Here is a 12,703-nt window from a genome sequence, read left to right on the forward strand (position 1 = left end):
CAACACAAGACTCTCTCTCTGGCTAATCACCGACACGCCCCGCAAGTACAGTGATTTACATGTACCAGAGCTACCTACTGAACAGTGCGCCGCAACCAACAGACTGTTACTGCTGTGCAGACGTGTGGACTTGCCATGTGTGTGCTGTGCACATGTGCACAGTGCGAGCTGTGGCGCGGATGTTATCATGGTTATGGCCAGGAACTAGCTCAGGAAGAAAGGTCAAAGTGTAAACCTTGAAGCCTTGAAAACCCTTGTCTAAACCGAGCAGTCTTCAAAACCCTTGTCTAAACCGAAGCACAAATGAAAATTGAAAATCAAAGAAAATTGCTCCGGTATCGCGGGAACATGCTAACACGAGTCTCAGTAAAAAGAAGAAAAAAATCAGGATTTTGTTGTACTGATCGTGGCCGCCAGTCTAGAGTGTCGAGATCGTGAAAAGAAAATTATTTCAATGACTGTGAGTAGATCTACCGCAGTGAAATGAATGCCTGGGCCTTGCGCCTTGCGACTGAAGTAGATGCACATGTAGCTATGTAGGCTTGCACCTTCAAAGAGTTTGGAAAGACATTGCATGCAGTGTTATCATGGTTATCGGAATTCGCTGTTTCCGTGTAGCATGTATATAGCCTACACTAGTACAGCGCTAAAAGTAGGAGAGTTCTCTCGATTGCAGTCACTCCCAGCACTGTCCGTCGAGTACGGAAAGTATTTTGATCGAGAACTGATCGTCATTACACTGGCAGATCATCTACAAGACGTGAAATCCTACGCTTTCTCGTTAGGATTAACAAAGCCAAGTGTTGCTTTGGTGAGCAGTCGAGATGTGCCGCCTACGTGCGATCCAGGTTGTATCAGCTGTGATATTCTTTGCAGGTAAGCCGTAAGCATAGAGTTGTCTGGGCGCTGGGGCAAAGGTAGAGTTCTGTGTTTTGTCTGCAGAGAACAAATCTCCAAAGACGTAGATGCAAGAGGTTGGGAACGTGTGGTGCTGTGGTTGAAAATGTCGAGGTTCTTGACACTGCCTTGTCATGCTCGAGCTAAGTCCATTGCGATCTGACGTTGAGCTAGAGCTGAGGTCGTGAATGTGGAAACAATTTTTCCTACACTGCACCACTGTTCTTGACTGTAAAATACATTGTGTTGAACGTGTTGCAGCGGTGGGGTAGCTGCCGTTTATCTGTGTGTCGGACTGTGAACACGAGCCATTTGTGATGTTCAGTGCGGTTTACAATGCAAGGTGCAACATCAATCGCTATTGCAAGTCAAGCTGGTGCTGGTGCACCAAGTGCTAGTGTATGTCGAGCTACTAAATCCTCTTGTATGGGCAAAATGAATTGCACATACTAGTATCATCAAACAAATTCAACGAGTCGAATAGTTTACAAAGCGGCTGTCTATATTTTTTTTGATTTAACATCAATCACTGTTGTAAATCGGAGAGTTTGTACGTGTGTTATCCACTTAGTGTATCCCTAGACTTTACATAACAGTTTGTTTGAAGGAAGTAGCATTGCCCACACATTGACCCACACTGTATCTGTACGAGTGCATCTTGTGCTGGATTCTGTTGAACAGTGAGGCAGTGCTGCCTATGCTGCGTGCAATGGAATTTTCCCAGTACATGGGTCTAGTTGCACTGTTTACTGTGTCAGCCTGCTGTCATGTCAATTCAGTTCAGTTTGGGTTGCTGCCATTGAGCAGCAAATGCGAAGGCTAGCCGCGCTGGCCTGAAAATGCGACTTCAGACAAAGCTTACAGTACATTTCATTGTTACCTCCTTTCCTGGAGTCTTGGGACCGATTCGATGAATGCAACTTGTTGCGACGCGATACGCGATTTGCTACAGTTGCGAAAAGGATAAAACCTGTGGAGAGCTGTCCCGGACAGTCGCAAGGTACTTGTCGCAGAATTTGAAAGTAGTGTTGAAACGATCTCACCGGGTACTCGTTAGTTCGTTCGCCAGAAACTCGGCTCGTTTGTGCGGCCAGCTCGTTTGCAGTAACGAACACTGTACGCCGTACTCCGTACACATGGCGGTACATGTCGACAGGGGAGTCGTAACATATTTCACGACTCCCTGGTCGAGAGTCCAGTCCCACGCAATGTGAAAATAACGTGCAGTTACAGTGAATGTAGGTCTACAAGACACCGAGTTGTTTCAGTTGTCGTTGCAGCTTTGGTGGACCCCACTGATGTCTTGTTCTGCATCTGCTGATCTGTCGCAGGACATGCTTCTGTCAACTCTCCATTCGAGTGAAAGTTACGCGCAGTCGTTTGGAAGTTTTCTCCTGCGATGCAGCGAAGAACAGAGCTACTTGCAATCTTTGCAAAACGGTCTATTCTAGCAAAGGCTGCTGAACGATGGCGCTGAAACAACAGCTCGACACCAAACAGCAGTACGAAGCAAAGAAGCAGCAGCCCCAAATGCCGGCAGTGATAATTCGAACCAGCTGAATTCAAAAAACGAACTTAGAAAAAAATTTAAAAACATTTGCCACATTAATGAAACTCGTGAGCTCGCTTGATAGCTTGCTCGTTAGTGGAACTGTTCCCGCGTTTGTTATAGACATGCTCGTTTGAACACTAATTAAAAGTTCAACTTTTGTGACGCGCGACGTACATAACATGGAGTACAGTTTCTACCCTGGGTGCACGTGCAATGCACGTGCATAGTACTACTATTGCATGGGGAAGTCGCAAACACAAAAATGATTGTGAACCGTGTGTCGCTGTCGCAGCTCGTCAAGGATGTCGCAAGTCGCATGTCGTGTCGCCAAAAGTTGTATTGTGATTAAGCCGCACCGGAGTATAAGCTACACCGAGATCTTTTCAAGCCGTAAGGGCATCTGCCCTGGTCATCAACGTTGCTTTGTTTTGTATAAGCCGCATAGACTTTTTGGGTGAATTCCTGGTGTCTTAACAGTGCGGCTTACACACAGGAATATGCGTTCATGGGTCAAGTTCATAGACTTTTGCATGTGAATTAACATACATGTACTTTTGGGTCTGGATCTGGTTGTGTCTCTCCGGGTGCTCAGGTCTGATTGCCGAAACCAGTGGACAATGCATACCTCTTAAGAGGGGTAACTCAAGTCTGGTCGAAACACACGTGGGGAACCCAAACATCGAACTTCCAGAAGACGGCATAGCACCAGTTGTATTTCCAAACGGTTCAGCATGCGTACCACCTGGACTAGCCAGGTCCCCCTTCTTGTCGTCCCTCCTTTTCCCGATTTATGACGTAGGGACTCGGTCCCTGGTGGAGTGCCTGAAGTATCGCCTCAAGTTTTTGGTCGGTAAGCAACTATGCATGTGTGTGTGTGTGTGTGTGTGTATCTGTGTGTGTGTGTGTGTGTTCAAGCACGTAGGCGGGTCTTCAAGGGGGGGGGGGAAGGGGTGGTTGCGCAGGCAAAACTGAATACATGTATGTTCTTGAGTTATCATCAACCTTGTTCTAGTCACACTGATATTACTGTGCAAATCGTGCATAGTAATGAAACTATGGGTGATGGAGCCCCGTACAGTAGCCACGTTTCAGCAACTTCGTCACCTTTTCATGGTGCAGCATGGGACGAGAAGTTTACTTGGCCTTGATCCTGGTCACTCGGGAAAGATACAGTGGGCAAACAAAATCCACCGCCACACTTGGGTGAGTAATCTAGCCAGAGATACTCCAGTTGCCGCTGGCACTGGTGCCTGAATCTACTATTCCGATCATCCACCAGTTGCCATTGGCACAAGGTAGTTGGGACAGGTTCAGGCTCATGCTCTTGATCGATCTGCGAGGCCGAACTCTCTACATCCACGGGAATACCATGCAAGACATGTTCATTGTAAGCTTCTCGTCTGCGCTTCGAACGATTGAAAGAAACCTCTCAATGGACACCTGAACAGCAGGCTGCCGTTTCGAGTGAGAAGGCTGTGACTTTCCATGGAGAAACCTACAAAGAAAGCTCCCAAAGGGGAGGTCTGACCAACCACGGTCAGTTTATTTCCCCGACTGATCCTTTGAATTAGAAATTCTCCCAATCTTTTTGAAAATATTCACTTTATTTCACCTCCGGTAGTGCGTTCCAGAAACTGACCGTGGTTGGAGAAAGACCCAAGTGCCATCAGTATGTATGGCATATGTTGTGAGCTGCCTTTGGAGTAAAAAACTTGGCAGTGCCTTCTAGGTTCGGCCTGGACCCATAGCTCAGTTGGTTAGAGCATTGCTCATGAAAAGCAAGGTTCTGGGTTTGAGTCTGGGCGGGTCTGGCAATTTGTTTGGTCTTTTCAGGCAGTTCACTTCCCCGACTGATCCTTTGAAATCTGATGGCATACCAATCATTTCCCTATAGCCCGATTCAAGGTTTTTCTGGCCACGATTGCAAGGGCGTCCCTAAAGACAGGAACCCCTGAACTATACGCTGCTTGTCGGCTGCATATGCCACAACATGTCGTCAAAAGTACATAAACCAGAGTGTGCAACTGTGCATATCAGACCTGAAACAGTGCAGTTCGTGCACTACGTCACCCTGATGAGGTCAGACAGGCTGCGACTTGTGTGCAGCTCAAATGTTCGTGTTTCACAGTCCGGAAATCAGCCAATTTTGCATGATTTAGACGTCCTGTTTTAGGATTTCGGTGTTTTGTGTGACTGGTTACGCTGTGTACATGTGCTGGCAAGTGAATTCACAATGCTATCCGTTTCAAGAAACCGAAATCAGGACAAACCCACTGACCTTTCATCATATTGTGAGAGCCGTGGGCCAACAGCCCCGGTGAGAAGGCAGTCTTGCCTGTTCATATGGTGAAGTAAAATAAAGAAACAACAACAACAACCTGCACCACTGTGACTGGTTACACGACTTTTCACCGTACCTGTGGCTTACCATGCCATGAGAAATGACGTACGGTGCGAATTACGCTCCCACAGGAACCATCCCGAGTTGCACACTCTGGTTTATGTACTCTTGATATCGCGTGGAGTGGCAATGCTGTAATGGTGATTATAAATAAAAAATATAAAAATAAATTCGACGGGTTCGCGTACCGGGCAGGTCAAGAACAAGCAGTCGTACGACTCCCTGGTCAAGAACCACCTTTCCGCTTCCGTGGGACGCCACCATCCCATGATCAGGCGTCAGATGCGGCTCCTAAACGGTGGGGGAGGATAGATCAGATCCACCAACCAGAGGCCAAAGGCCTAAATCCCATTTGCCACATCCATGTATTACTCATGCCAGGCCACGAATGGTGATTATGATACTGGTAATGTAGGTTTGAGTCAACGATGGTGATGCAGTCGCAGTATTGTCTTTTTCGACGCACACCGAGCAGAGAAGTTCCCAGACTAAACAGAAATATACAGTGTGTGTGAAGGTTGAGTCTTTGTCGTTTAACTTTTACTCTAACTAATTTCTGGACAACAGGTACTGGAAATAGTACAGGTATTAAGATCAAGATCAGAAATATAAAAACCGGTAGGGCACTTTTTCATCGTAATAGTAATAATAACCTTGGCTCATCATCCAAGATCAGACTACACAGGCGTTCCATACAATTCCTGAGTTGCCTGTTTACGCCTCGTTGATGTCTTTTTTCGCATCTCCTATATGTTTGTCTGTGCTCCAGGATGGATTATTAGCCGGGTGAACTGCGACAGTTCTATCCCTGCTAATCTCAGCTTCACGCTGCCGACAACGTCTCCAGACACACGCACTCACGCATTTTCCAACACGAAACGGCCTAGCGATCCAACGGAACAGCCCTCCACAGCGCCACGACGAAATCAAAATAGTACGGCTTCGCCACCAAGTCCCATGTCGAATTCGTCTGGATCACCAGCGGGCTCAGCACAGCTAACAGTAGCTGGTAAGTCCACACCAGGATTAGGGAATTGATCAGCAAGTGCTCGTAAAGCAAGAGTAGAGTTTGCCCATCTGCGTTGCCCCTGGCGATTCTTGGGTGGCTGGAAACGCACAGCTTTCTCAACAACTTAGCAATGATACAGAAGATGGGCCTTGTCTGAAAATTCGAATGCTTATCTCATTTTCGCTTAGTGATTGTAGTGTGTGTGTAGCCCAGAGACTGAGCGTGTTGTGAAGATATACTGGTATTCTGCAAAAAAGGTTTGTAATTATTTGAACGTATGAGAAAAAGACCTTCCTAAGGGTGTGCAGAGTCCACTGTAGCCACTTCATGTTTCACACAGTTATACACCACCACTCAAAAACGGTCTCTTGGCTACAAATTCTTTCAAAAAGATGTGGGCCTGACCCAAAAATTTGGATTCTACTTCCTCCGCGTCATCGAAATTGTCGCAGTTTGACCAGTGATATAAAATGGGGTATTGTCTCAACAGAAGCGGTGCTACAGGTAAGGAATGAGACAGGATGATAGTCTCATGTCTAGAGTGACGGAACAATTTTATTTTTTGTCGATAGGAGGTGATCGCTTCGAGCTAGAGGCCGTGTCCTCCCTGACATCCCTGAAATTGTAGGCGGGCGAGGTGTGACAAGTCGAGCGGAACCGCCTGAACACAGCTATCGTATAATAGTCGTTTGCTCAATCGTCTTCATCTTTGTTTTTGCTGGATCAGGAGTGAGAATGAGTTCGCAAAAGAAGCCTAAGCGCTTGGAGCGCGTTGCAAGAAATTTGAGAGGTGAACAAACTCCATCCAAGAGCGACAAACCGAAAATGCCTCGCTTGAAAGGCGCAGATGTGAAAACGCCAGATCGCTGGCGAATCATTTCAACCTATCTGGAGATTTCGAAGGGCGCTGATAAACTGCCATATGGAGGGATGGGGAAGTTGAAGAAGCGGTTCCCTCACCTTCAACTTACGGTCCAACGGATATTCCAAAAGTACAAAGACCAAGTCGCTGACGAATCACTGGCAGGGAATGTGAGGATGACACGACGCAGAGCCAGTCTTTGCGGTGGGCAAAATATGAAGTTGACTGTTGAGCTGGCAACACAGCTCGTTGCTATCAATGACTCTAACTGGGGAAAGTATTCCTGCAAGAAGCTCGCAGGAGAGCTTGCCTCCGCGGGATATCCATGTTCACCTGCATCTGTGAGACGATGGTGTAAAGTTCTTGGTGCAGTTCGACGCAGGCGGCACATCAAACCGAAGCTCTCCACTCGCCATCGTCTGAATCGTCTCTCGTGGGTTCTGGACAGGTACACCAAGCGGTCGAGGAAATTCGTGGACTGTTTAGACATCGTCCATGGGGACGAAAAATGGTTTATCTAATGAAGGACGGAGCTGTGTGCAGAGTATTTCCTCAGTTCACTGTGAACGAATCGACTGGCGAAGTGGAGCGTACCGTACAAATGCCCGCAGACGGCTCTGTGTACCATAAATCACGTATGGCTTAAGTCATGTTTCTAGCTGCGACAGCTCGCCCGCGACCAGAGTATGGATTCGATGGCAAGATCGGGATCTGGCCCTTCACCCTGGAGCGCAAGGCGAAGCGCAGCGATGCACGTACAGGCACAGTGGCTGGTGAAACTGACATTCTCGAGAGTGTCACCGTGAATGCGGAGGAGTATCGCAAAGTGATGCTAAAAAAAGACGGCGTGCTGGACGCGATGCAAAGTAAGATGTGGTGGTGCAAGCGCGGATCGGGCAAGCCTGAGGCTGGAGATACACTGTACTACCAGCATGATGGAGCGCGCCCGCACACGGCGAAAGTCAACGAAGGTCATTGGGCTCGTCACGGGAAGAAAGGTGGATTCAAAATCGAAGTTGTTACGCAGTCTGCGCAATCACCCGACCTCAATTGTAACGATCTCGCCTTCTTCGCCAGCCTCCGGACGGACACCGAGTTGGTGGTGAAGAAGAACGTGAAGGACCTCGTCGAAGCTGTGAAGAGCGCATAGGAAGAGTATCCAGCGGAGCGCATGGATTCAGTTTGGCGTCTTCAAGGGTATCCTTTCTGACGATGGTGGGAATAATTATTCCCATCACACAGGGAGCCGTACTGCTCATGCTAAGTCGTCCAGAACAGGTGACAAGCATGACAGGTCCTTTCCTTTGGAGAAATTCAAAGCATGCGAGACCACGCGCGACCAACTTGCAGCCACCCTGTACGGAACGAAATTGTTTCGTCCTCGCTGATATCAGCGAGGACGACGCCTCCAGCTCGGCGTGATGCGCACCATCCGACGGAACATTGTCTTAGAACGTAACTGTAGACTTCAGACTATCACCCTGTGTAATAAATTACTGATTCTGTAGCTTCTGTCATGAGTAATATCAAGTTTCAATTCGCTAGCCAAACTGCGACAATTTCGATGACGCGGAGGAAGTATTATTTTTGGAAGAATTTGTAGGCAAGGGACCGTTTTTGAGTAGTGGTGTATAACTGTGTGAGTATGAGAAAAAGGCCTTCGTTATACAATAAAATGTCCAGTTCGGGATTCTCATGTGGTGAACATGTGGGGGGGGGGGGGGTGGGAGGTAACAGAATGGGTCTTTTTCCCTCTGCTTTGTGCGCTTTCCGCAAATCCGTGAAAGCAGCTCTATCATTTCTCCTACACAACACTTCTTCCTCTTCTCCCCTCTCCCATCCCATCACCCCCCCCCCCCCCCAAACACACACACGCACACACACACCTCCGACCGCTTTCTAGTTAGTGGTCTTTGACATGGATAGCATAATTGGCGTAATACGTTTTCCCTTTTTCCGTTTTTCCCCTCACATTGTGTCTGTGCTCTGCAGAAATCATAGGTATCGTCAGCGCCGGTTTATTCCTTGTGTGCGCCATATTCGCTATCGCTTACTGTGTGAAGGTGCATGTATGCAGGAGACCGGCAATGGCAATCAGTAAGTTATTACTTTGCAGTGAACCCCCTACCCCCACTCCACGCACACCAAGCATGCCTCGCAAATCACCACCACCACCAAGATCACCACCATGACCACTAGCAGCAGCAGCGCCACCACCATCACCACCACCACCATCGCAGCACATAATATTGGGTTGAAAAATAGACAAGAAAAAGGATCAAGAAACTATGAGTTACGCTATAATGTCCACTAACTCCACCAATTACTAAACAATCAGCTCATGCGATAACATTGCACGACACTGACCGACAGTACTGACGTAGTAATGTTATCGCATGAGCCGATTGTTTAGCAACTGGTGGAGTTAGTGGACAATATAGCGTGACTTGTAGTTCCTTGGTCTTTTTCATTTTTTTCTTGTGTTACCCTCAGCTCTCCATCCGAGTGGCTCTCCATCTGAGTCCATAATATTGAATCTTCAATATTAATCTTTTCTGGTGCAGTTCTCTGAAAGCTGGCTTATGACTCCATTAGTACTGTAATGTCTTTTGCTCCAAAGCAGTTTTCTTGAAGCCTCTATAGATGCTGATTAATTTTCTAGCTTGCTCATTGTCCACACATGATTATTTTGTTGCAGATGTAAATACAAGACAGTAAGTTGGTGCAGACATAACTACTTTGGCGTGCACATAACTACTTTGGCGTGCACATAACTACTTTGGCACAGAAATATTACTTTGTTGCAGGCATAACTACTCTGGTGCGCATATAACTACTTTGCCTGTACACATTCTCTTTCTACAGGTGAAAGGGATTCCAACAGACGTCCACTATCTGGTTGCTTAATGGTCTCTAGTCCTCATAGACACATCTCGATGCAGGACTTCAGGCTGCCGATCCAGGTCAGTAGAGTTTTACTGGACCGGTTTTTGCTGTGTATGTTGCGTGAGGGGCAGAGGGGATGTTTGACCTGGCTGTATGGGCTTGAACATGTATGTGTGTTTGTGTGTGTGTTTGTGTTTGCATGCGTGCGTGTGTGTGTGTGTGTACATGTGTGTATATGTGTTTGTGTGTTAGTTTGTGGGTGGGGGGGGGGGGTTTGTCTGGGTGTGCATGAGGACGTGTGCATGTGTACATGTATAATGTGTGTGTGTGTGTGTGCATGTGTGTGTATGTGTGTGTATATGTGCATGTGTGTGCATGTGACTGGCACCCTAGGCAATGTCGGTTTTGCTCCTGGGCTGTGCGTTGCATTAGCTCTTCTGGGCAGCGCCGATTATGCACACTTGCATGATGTCGCTGTAGTGCGTCGAGTTTGGGGTTAGCAAGTCAAGACCGTACTCGGGATCATGAATTACAAGTATATACTGAAATACAAATCTGCATTATCACCGGCTTGGGATTGTGTCGAGAAACACAAGCAGCAGGGGAGAAGTTTCGCTCGTGGTTTCAGATATGTTACACTGGGGAGCCAAGGATTAATTTATAATTTTTAAGAAGAAAAGAGGACCAAAGAGCTACAAGTAAAGCTATAAAGTCCACTAACGCCACCAGTTACTCTACAATCAGCTCATGCGATAACATTGCACAACACTGACCAATGGTACTGACGTTCTACACCTAACTGGCAATCAACTCCATCGCATTGAAGTGCATTGGAATGCGCATCCGAGATGTGCTAGAGTTGATTGCCAGTTAGGTGTAGAACGCCAGTACCATTGGTCGGTGTTGTGCAATGTTATCGCATCAGCTGATTGTAGAGTAACTGGTGGCGTTAGTGGATAATATAGCATAACTTGTAGCTCTTTGGTCCTCTAATTCTTCTTATAAAACATCAGATATGTTTGCTCATAATTATTCCATTATACCCACAAAGACACACATTGAATACCTTGGACAAATTCCGTTATGACTTGGGGTCACTAATGCTTACTGCCTCTGTGTATTCGATTATATCTTCTTCCTTTTCTTACTACCAATTTTAGGAAGGCGGCAATAGAGAGTCATCTGTGTAGTTGAAGCCCACTCTAAAGAAGAACAAGGCGGGTGAAGAAAACGGCTGCGGATCAACCTGATAGATTACGGGCTGCTTGCGTCAGAACCGGGCTGAGCAAGTACGCATGTAAAGTTGAATGTTGAATGCATGGGGCCAGAATGAGTTGCTGTCTGATGATTGACAAAACCATGAAACTCAAAGTTGTAACAGAAATGCTTTAGGTTCCTTCTTTCAAGTGTGTGTACTAGGCTCTGCACCTAGGTGTTTTGAGCACTATCGTCGTGAGACCAGAATATTTATGGATGTAAACACACCATGATCAATGAAGCTGCTGATACTCGACTGTACTCTTTCTTTGGCAATCTAGCTTAGACAAGATAATCGCTACCGGAGTTTATTTTCAGAAAACAGGTTGTTCTGTGTGAGTGTGTGTGTGCATGACTGTGTGTGTGTGTGAGTGTGTGTGTGTGTGTGTGTGTGTGTGTGTGTGTGTGTGTGTGTGCGTGCGCGCATGTGTGTGTGTGTGTGTGTGTGTGTGTATGTGTGTGTGTGTGTGAATGCACGTGCTTATGGCTTTGAAATACTGTTCATACGCCCACTTCCATGTTTACCTTACTCCTGAGCACAGCTGAACTTTTCTTAGCCTGACCTTGCAATTACAATACATGCAGTTGATAACAGCCATACCATCAAATCAGCTTTATTTAATTATGTTCATTTCTGTTCAGGATTTGTAACTGAGGTCAGAGTGACATCTTCCCCATTCACCGCCAGATCTGTGTATTTCCGGTGGCTTCCTTTGCTCAGTAAATTCAACTCACTGTAAAATGATACTTGCTCCACCATGCGCTCATGTTCGCCAATGCAATCTCTACATGCATTATTGACTGCTTTTATCTGTGTATTCTATTGCTTGGTTGTGATGTGGAATGCGTGTGCGAGTGTGTGTCGCCTGATAAGGAGTGCCTGCTTGAAAGATGAACACAGCTGCCAAGTGTGTTTTCTACAAGTGACAGTTGTTGCTGATGAGTGTGAGCTGTACCAAGGATTTCAGTCAGTGGTAGTGTGTGCGTGCTGGGCACTGATGAACAGTGGCAGTGTGTGCGTGCTGGGCACTGGTGAACAGCAGTAGTGTGTGCGTGCTGGGCACTGGTGAACAGTGGTAGTGTGTGCGTGCTGGGCACTGGTGAACAGTGGCAGTGTGTGCGTGCTGGGCACTGGTGAACAGTGGCAGTGTGTGCGTGCTGGGCACTGGTGAACAGTGGTAGTGTGTGCGTGCTGGGCATTGATGAACAGTGGTAGTGCGTGCGTGCTGGGCACTGGTGAACTGTGGCAGATTTGCTCTGTCACTGTGTACTCTACTACTGCACGAGTGGCTTCTGGTGTGGAGCTTGTGTTCCAATGGTGGCTGTTCTAGGCCAGCGGTCGCCTTAGCTGTTGGTATGGCTGCCTATCTACTCTACCCCTGGTGGCTGATGGTGGATGGGGGGGGGGGGGGGGTGATACTCAGGGTGGTTGATAACCACTCCGACCTGCGGATCATTATTTTAGTGCTTGTATTAGGTTGCGAACTGCATGTAGTGAAATGACCTTGGTTTTCTTACAGTCCAGTCCATTTCACCAAGAGTACAATCAGTCATGACAACCCCCCCCCCCCCCCGAGAGTGCGCAACTCGACTATGGGTGTTGTCCCGACAGAATGTCAAGTTGACGTCATTATTACAATGCAATGCGCAGATTATCAGACGAATCCGGAACCTGTCGTGGACCAAAGCCCATCCGATCCTGTACAAATTATTGCAAGGAATAACGTGTGATGCGTTGACACCCGTACACATGTTGTAAATCACTGGTGCAAAGAGCATTGCATCATAACAACGACGTCAACTTGAAATTCTGTCCGGACAGCAGGGTCTGTGGGAGTT

General features: G+C 47.2%; 1 protein-coding gene across 1 annotated transcript; it reads left to right on the forward strand.

Moving 5' to 3' along the window:
• Window positions 1-598: 598 nt before the first annotated feature.
• On the forward strand, window positions 599-11,687 carry LOC135811981 (uncharacterized). The gene is made up of 6 exons (XM_065325263.1): window positions 599-876; window positions 3,042-3,299; window positions 5,620-5,859; window positions 8,714-8,818; window positions 9,587-9,684; window positions 10,768-11,687. The coding sequence occupies exons 1-6, from the start codon at window positions 825-827 to the stop codon at window positions 10,795-10,797; spliced, it is 783 nt and encodes a 260-aa protein (XP_065181335.1). The 5' UTR covers window positions 599-824; the 3' UTR covers window positions 10,798-11,687.
• The last annotated feature ends 1,016 nt before the right edge of the window (window positions 11,688-12,703 follow it).

Source organism: Sycon ciliatum, chromosome 3, assembly GCF_964019385.1.
Source record: "Sycon ciliatum chromosome 3, ocSycCili1.1, whole genome shotgun sequence".
Taxonomy (NCBI): Eukaryota; Metazoa; Porifera; class Calcarea; order Leucosolenida; family Sycettidae; genus Sycon; species Sycon ciliatum.